General features: G+C 35.8%; 1 protein-coding gene across 5 annotated transcripts in view; it reads left to right on the top strand.

Annotated features, from left to right (window-relative positions):
- The window catches only part of LOC107002605 (probable magnesium transporter NIPA3), a 26,206-nt gene extending 19,028 nt beyond the window's left edge, over positions 1-7,178 (top strand). The window contains exons 7-10 of one of the 5 annotated variants that reach the window (XM_015200687.2): positions 5,931-6,023; positions 6,467-6,572; positions 6,660-6,767; positions 6,872-7,178. In XM_015200687.2, the coding sequence (XP_015056173.1) occupies positions 5,931-6,023; positions 6,467-6,572; positions 6,660-6,766 (306 nt within the window). In that variant the 3' untranslated portion in view covers position 6,767; positions 6,872-7,178. Of the gene's footprint in view, positions 1-5,930; positions 6,024-6,466 lie in introns of all 5 variants that reach the window. The other 4 variants (XM_027912426.1, XM_015200686.2, XM_027912425.1 and 1 more) reach the window with 4 other exon arrangements.
- The last annotated feature ends 720 nt before the right edge of the window (positions 7,179-7,898 follow it).

Raw genomic sequence — 7,898 nt, 5'->3', positions numbered from 1 at the left:
AGGGGAGTGGGTTGGGGGCTGGTAGGGTGGGGTGGTAGGGCGGAGGTTGTAAGAGAGTTTTGAAAAATGTTTTCCTTAAGTTTTGAGGGGAAGTCATTTTCCTTAAATTTGAGGAAAATGAGTTGATTTGAAAAACATTTTCCAAAACATTTAACCCAACCAAACATGAGAAAATTGGAAAACATTTGTCGGAAAATGTTTTCCTTCATACCAAACACACCCCAACTCTCATCAATTCATTCCTTGATGATTTATTAACTTATATGATGTCTTTATTACCCATCCCTCCAGGGGTTATCAAAAGGTTGGACAACATTAGGAGAGAGTTTTTGTGGTAGGGAAAGAAAGAAAAGAAATGGTACCACTTGGTAAAAGGGAAATGTGTGAAAACTACTTAGAAGAATGAGGGCTTGGGGGTGAAGAATTTGGAATTTCAAAGCAAAGCTTTGAGGAAAAAGTGGTTATGTAGAGATGCCAATGACAATCAGTTGTTGTGGAGCAGGGTCATTGGTGCCAAATATGAACTGGAAGACAGTTGGATGACAAAGGTGGTGACTAATACATATTGGATCAGTTTATGGAGATCTATAAGAGACATGTGGGATGAGGTGAGAACTCAAAGAAGAAAGTGGTAAATGGAAGAAAGACCATGTTTTGGAAGGATGAATGGCATGAAAAAGACAAGCTTTATCCCAGATATTATTATTAATGTAGCTTTGTTCCAACAAAGATCGATAGCAGTCTTATGGACACCACAAGGGTGGTTCTTTGCCTTTAGGAGACAACTAAATGACTTGGAAATTATGAGAGTTTGATTAGCTTCAGCTTAGGGAGGATATATTATGGTGGAAGGGTAACAAATGGGTATTCAAAGCTAACAAAACTTACAAGATGTTGGACACCTAGTAATCATAATCTAAACTGGCTATGGAAGCAAATTTGGAAAAATAGGATACCTTACAAAATATCTTATTTCGTTTGGTTATTGGCCAAAGAAGCAACATTGGCTCAGGACAATGTAATGAAGAGAGGCATAACTTTGTAAGGAAACATATGAGACAGTGAACCATATGTTTCTACACTGCACTTACACTCGGAAGGTATGGAGAATATTTCTAAGTCTCAAAGGCATCTTTGGACAATGTTAGGAAAGTCTCAGAGGCTTTGAAGAGCTGGGAGAAAGCACGAGTACATGCTAAAAACAGAGATAGATGGAGAATTATCCTTGCTACTCTATGATGGTCAGCCTGGAAAGAGGGGAATTCTAGGTGTTTTGAGAGCATCGAGAATAGTGTGCATAAGGCTAAACTAAATTGCATTTTGTTATGTTTTTAGTGTAACCAGTTATACTCAAATGAAACTGTTTGTGCAGTTGATGTTTTATACTCATTAGAGTATAACTGATTATACCAAAAAACAAAAAGTAAAATGCAGTTTAATTTAACTTTCTGCGCATTGTTCTCTATGCGCTCAAAACATCTTGAATTCCTTTCTTCAAATAGCCCACCAGATAACCCCCGAGATACTTTCCATCTACCTCTGTCTTTAGCGTGTACACCCAGTTCCTTCCAGCATTGTAATGCCTCAGGCACCTTCCTGGGCATTGTCCAGGAGATGCCTTTGAGGCTAGGAATATTCTGCAAAGATGATGGATGTCCTTACAATGTAAAAATAGATGTTTAACCATCTCAGATGTTTCACCACATAGGAAACACCTGGAGCCCCCTCTTCATAACATTGTCCTGTGTAAGAACTGCTTCCTTAGCCATTAACCGACAAAAAAGGAGACTTTGTGAGGGATTCTGCGTTTCCATATTTGCTTCCAAGACCATCTTGAGCACTGTTGATCTGTCTGATCCATCAACTTGTCGGCTTTATTGACTTTGAACACTCCTTTGTCAGCTCCTGTCCACCAAAATTTATCCTCTCATATCTGTAGTCTAGTGGAAGTGTTTACAATGTTTAAAATTCAGCGACTCTCACTATTTTCCAATCATTAAGTTGTCTTCTGAACGTGAAATTCCATCTTTGTGATAACCATAGATCCACTATAGTGCTTTATTGAATGCATAATTAGGTTGTAGATGTCTGGAAAGCGATCTCCCATGTTGCCTTTCTAATGCCAAATGTCCTTCCAAAATTTGGTCTTGCTCCCATCCATTACTTTTGCCTTTGAGTTACTTTTAACTTCATTTCACAAGCTTCCGATGGACCTGCAGAGGCTAACACCATAAGGAGTGGTTACTACTTTAGTTATCCAATTGACCTCTGCTTCATATTTAGATCCAATTAGTTTCCTCTATAGCATCTTGAGTTGTTTGCATACTTTCACAACCACTTCATATTAAGAGCTTCATTTTGCAATTTCAGATTCTTTATTCCCAACCCTCCATTTTTCTTGCTTGTCATGACTTCCTCCCATTTAACCAAATGGAAGCTTTTCTTTGCTTTGTTGCCTTGCCACAAAAAATTCCTCTGACACTATCCAACCCCTTAATGACCCCTGATGGGATAGGAAATAGGGACATCATATAGGTTGGCAAAACATCAAGTACTTAGTTATAAGGGTCAATCTACCCCCTTTGATAAGTACTGAGACTTCCACTTGGCCAATTTCTTCTCTCACTTCTAAATCGCACTATACCATATGTCTATGGACTTGGATTTGCCCCCCAAAGGCTGTTATCACTCCTTAGTTATCCAATAGTTACAACATTAATTTCTTTTTAGTATTAGTTAGTTTTCTGTAATAGTACAACTATTTTCATGTAATAGTGCCGTTCTTCATCTTAGCTAAGTTAGGAAGCCATGTCCTAGTTTCTGCGGGTAGCTATTTTATAATTGTTGCATTTAAACTATTGTGTGTCTGAGGAAATGAAAAAAAGGAGAAAAGTAATTTAGTTTTTGAGTATTTTAACTCAAGAGATTGCAGGTTCTCTCTTAACGAACCAACACCATAGGTCGTAAGAAGAAAACTTCAGATTCATATTGCAGCGTCCAGTAACTAGATCCTTAACAAGGGACCATAACAAAGGCATTCCCAAGTATGTATTAGGCAGAACCCCTATTTCACCACCCAGAATTGATGCTAAACAACTCATGTTGTTTACTTCATTAATAGGATACATTACATGCTTCCTCCACTGTATATGCAAATCGGAAATACCTTCAAATCAGACCAGAATCAGTCTTAGATACTTCAGTTGATCCTCCTCAGCATTACAAAAAATAAGGGTATCATTAGCATATTGCAAGTGTGTCACTTCTAGTCTCTCAGCACCTTCTCTGGCCACATGAAAACCCCTTAACCACCCTCTCAAGTTAGCAATTTTTATCATTTTGCTTAAACCCCCCATATTGATAACTGATCAGGAACAAAAAAAGGTAACAAGGGATCACCTTATCTGAGCCAAAACAATATGCCTGCTTTATGACCCCCAAAAAAACTAAAAAAAAAAAGAAAGAAGAAGAGCCACAACAAATGCATAATGCTACTAATTTTTTCACAAGCTTTTTAGATTTCCCCCCATAATTTATCCAAGTCAAAAGAATACCCTATTTCATGACCCCAAACCAAACTTAAAAATAAATTTAAAAGAAAGGGTACAACAAATACTAAAAACTACTAGATTTTTGTAAAACTTCTTTTCTTGGTCTTGAAGAGATAAAATGTTTTTGGCCTGTCTTATTCTATCAATCCCAATCTAGTCCTCTCATTTAACCTTCAATTAAGCAATGTGTAGGATTTAGTCCTTCAATTACCGACATCAAATAAAATAACTGCCTGTTAAATTGCAGAGGGGTAAGTTAGGTATTTCATGTTACTTTAATTGCATACACTTAAAAAAAGGCCTTCGTTTTGTTCTCTCGTATCTCTAATTCTCATCGTCTTCCTCAATAATATTTTCCCTTCATCGATCATTTTCTTTCTGGCATTCTTTCTCAAGAAAGAGCAAATGTTTGCTGTTTGTGATATTTTGTTAGATTCTTCTCATTCAATTTTTTAGGAATAATGAATTTTGAATGGCGACAATCTTTAGCCATTTGTTAATGATTTCTTCTTTATCTGCAAGTGGGCTAATCTCCATTTCTTCTCCTCTTTCTTTTGGATCTCGCATAGAAGGTCGGTGCTATGGCTTCCATAATTCCAACCCTTATATACCTTGTAAACCTGCCCCACCACTTTGTTCTTTTTTTTTTTTCTAGTTTTAACAAATTTGGAAGACACTACTATAGAGAAATTTGAGATTAATACGAAACATGTTGCTTTACACAACAAAAAGAAAATCAAATCGGCAAGAAAAAAGATTGTACATGATCTAGAGATGGATCTTGAAATAACCCTCTAGAATATATTTTATAAGAAAGAATTAATGGAGTATAACCATATTAGAAATATAAATACCTGATTTGTCCCTCTGCGATGTAAAAAATCGTTATTTTATTTGATGTCGGTTGGTTAAAGGACTAAAATCACATACATTGCTTAATTGAAGGTGCACTTGATCGAATATCACGAGGACTAAATAGGAATAATATAATAATACAAGGACAAAATGTTATTTTCCTTTTCTGTATTGTTGCAACTTTATCCAAAAGGTAAGTTTTAAAGTTTTTTTTTAATATTACTGTAAAAATAAGGGAAAATGAACAAGTACCCCCTCAACCCCGAAATCCCAGAGACACACTTATACTATACTAAGGTCCTATTATCCCCCTAAACTTATTTTATAAGTAATTTTCTACCCCTTTTCGACCTACGTGACACTAGTTTAAAAAAAGTCAACCAGCGTTGGGCCGACAAGATAGTGCCACGTTGGCCGAAAAGAGGTAAAAAATTATTAATAAAATAAGTTCAGGGGGTAATAGGACCTTAGTATAGTATAATTGTCTCTGAGATTTCGGGCATAGGTTGAGGGGTACTTGTGCATTATCCCTAAAAATAAAGAAAACTATTCAAATTTCAGTGAATAAAAAATTAAAGAAAGCTAATACAATATTATCAAATCACTTTAATCCTTACAACATTAATTTTTTGGTCTAAATGGAATATACCAAGTATGTGCAACAATCTTTTTTTTTTTTTTTAATTTTCGAAATATGTATTGTTATAATTTTAGATTTTTAAAAAATTTTTTAGTTTAGATTCTCCCCATAATTTATCCAAGCCAAAACAATATACCTGCTTCATGACCCCCCCAAAAAAGGAGCCACAACAAATATATATTTTTCAATTTTTTTTTTAGATTTCCCCACCATAATCTATCCAAGTCAAAGCAAAATCCTTCTCTATGACCCCAAAACATTTTTAAAACGGAGAAGGGCCTAAAATGCCTCATAACTATTCGAAAATGGTAAAAAATTACCCTCCATCCACCTCAGTCTCCAAATACCCCCGACATCAACCTTTTGGCTCAAAAATACCCTTATTTTTAACTGCCCACACTCATAAGGTGGATGGAGGGTAAATTTATACCAAATCTCATAGTTTAAATTTTAGTCCCTTTTCCATTTATGAGCTGAATCTGAATGATTAGAATTCAAACCTAAAAAACAAACATACATAATGAACCAGATCTCCATTAAGCAAACAAATGAGGCCTGAGATGGAATCAACAAAAGAAAAAGTAAATATAAGGTAGAACCAGAAAAAGGAAACATTAAAAAGTAAAAAGAACAAGTTGGAAAAACAGAGGGCCTGTACAAGGAGGAGACCTTTATTACTGCAGGATAATTTACTGTTAGGCTTAAATTCCCAGGGTTAACCATGGTGGAATCAACCTGAGCAAAACTTAGTAAGGTTTAAGCTTTGCTTGTTTGATGAAATTCAATCCTGTTTGTAGTCATCTAAGGATGATGTTTTCCTTGGATGCTTTTTAGTCGCTATTTTATTTATCCCTGACACTTTCTTTGATGAATCTTCAATGCAGGCCCTGGATACATTCAATACAGCAGTTGTCTCTCCTATATACTATGTCATGTTTACCTCTTTGACTATCTTAGCCAGTATAATCATGTTCAAGGTGATTCTTTGATCATAGACATTTTAATGTTCAGTTTTGCTTTATGAATAGTAAAAATACGTAATGTGCTGTGACTGAACTCGGTTACACATCAAGTTTGCCAAAGCCTTCTCCTGGTTGTTTCACTATATAATTGGTTCTCTGTTCTGGCCAGCTTAGGGGGTGCACAAATATGATTTTCTTTCAGTCCATTTGAACACAATAAACAGGGACATGCATGATGTTCGGCATATCCAACTATAACTGGCCATTTAACAACATATTGAGGTCTTGAGTGCTGAATCCTTGAAGACAAATTTTTTTTTTTTTTTTTGAAATTAATCCTTGAATGCAATTTGTTACATGTCTTTAGGACAATTTTAAGCTTTTTGAGCATCCATATTTATTATTTTTCATGGTAGCTTCAAGGTATCTTATTCTACTCGTTCTGTTTGAGTGAACAGGACTGGGATAGACAAAACCCAACTCAAATAGTAACAGAAATGTGTGGATTTGTGACTATTCTTTCTGGAACTTTTCTTCTTCACAAAACCAAAGACATGGTTGATGGTATGTTCTACTGTTTTTCTTTTGTTTGGGTGAACAGGACTGGTGTAGCCAATTTCTCAAAGCATCTCTTAATGGAATCTAATACAGGTCCTGCCATGCTGCCTGTGCGACTTCCCAAGCATGGTGATGATGAGAATGGTTTTGGGCAAGAGGGTATTCCCTTGAGGCGGCAAGATTCCTTGAGATCACCATAATGTATGATTTTTGTATTTTCCTTCCCTATTCCTCACCAACCTGTCCAACTGTTTAACCGCCCAATTCAGCTGCACCAGTCCATTCTCATAGTATTTTCTTCTCAGAAGGGACCACACTCATATTGTATACAATTGGGGGACTCTTTATCATATTCAGCAACAGAAATGAAGGCGCTTTCTCACCCTTCTTGTATCGATAGAATCATCAGAAACTTGTTCATGTGATTGCTAAGCCTATTGTACAGAAGCTCAGTTCTCTATGTATTTCCGAGCAGATTGGTTCCAGGCGCACTATCTTGACATACCTGTAAAAATAACTAGTATATTCGATCGTTTAACAAGAACTAAATTAGTTGGATTTTTGTACGCTCCATCAGCCATTAATATAATTGCTTTATCCTACTTCGTATAACCAGCTATCATTTGAGCTAGTTGCTTGACATTTGTAGTAGTAGTTCACTTTTGTATGGAGCAGGAAAAACTACTACTATGCATCTCATACACATAGGATAATTAAGCATTACTTGTTGGGAAAATTTAATAACAATACAACCAGCTAACTTACATTGCAAAATTATGGTCCAAAAGTTGCACTGCAATTCTTTAGTCCAAACAGAATATTGTTGATTTGAGTCTTAATTGAAGTTTCGAATATTAAATTTGTGTTCTTTAGTATTATTTGAGTGGATTACGAGATTTGGTACCATTATTGACTGAAGAAACTTGAAGGGAATAGTAATGGGTCTTGAATATGACGGATTTCTAAATGAATTGGAGTAAAAAGTATTAGGAATTTTTTCCTATGTCAAAGTGATCTTAGATCTCAATTTTGTGATATTCAGAGCCAAAAATGATAAGGGTCTGATATTTGGATATTATCTTGTTCATAGAGTCCTAAAATGATATTCAAATTTTCAAAAGGTTTTTAATCCAAAAAGCTAAGCTGAATTAGTTTTAGTACACAATGGAAAAATATCAAAGAAGGGAATGAGTATAAGTGGTACCACAAAGGCACAATATTTGAGGTTCTTAGGTGCACAAACTATCAAGTTTGGCGATAATTTAAGCCTGGCATGGGGATGGGGACGGGAGGAAGTGGGACGGGACGGGACGGGGAAGGGGGATTTGGGGG

Source organism: Solanum pennellii, chromosome 10 (genome assembly GCF_001406875.1).
Source record: "Solanum pennellii chromosome 10, SPENNV200".
In the NCBI taxonomy this organism is placed as follows: Eukaryota; Viridiplantae; Streptophyta; class Magnoliopsida; order Solanales; family Solanaceae; genus Solanum; species Solanum pennellii.
The sequence above is the reverse complement of the archived record's forward strand: the minus strand, read 5'-3'. Positions and strand labels throughout refer to the sequence as shown.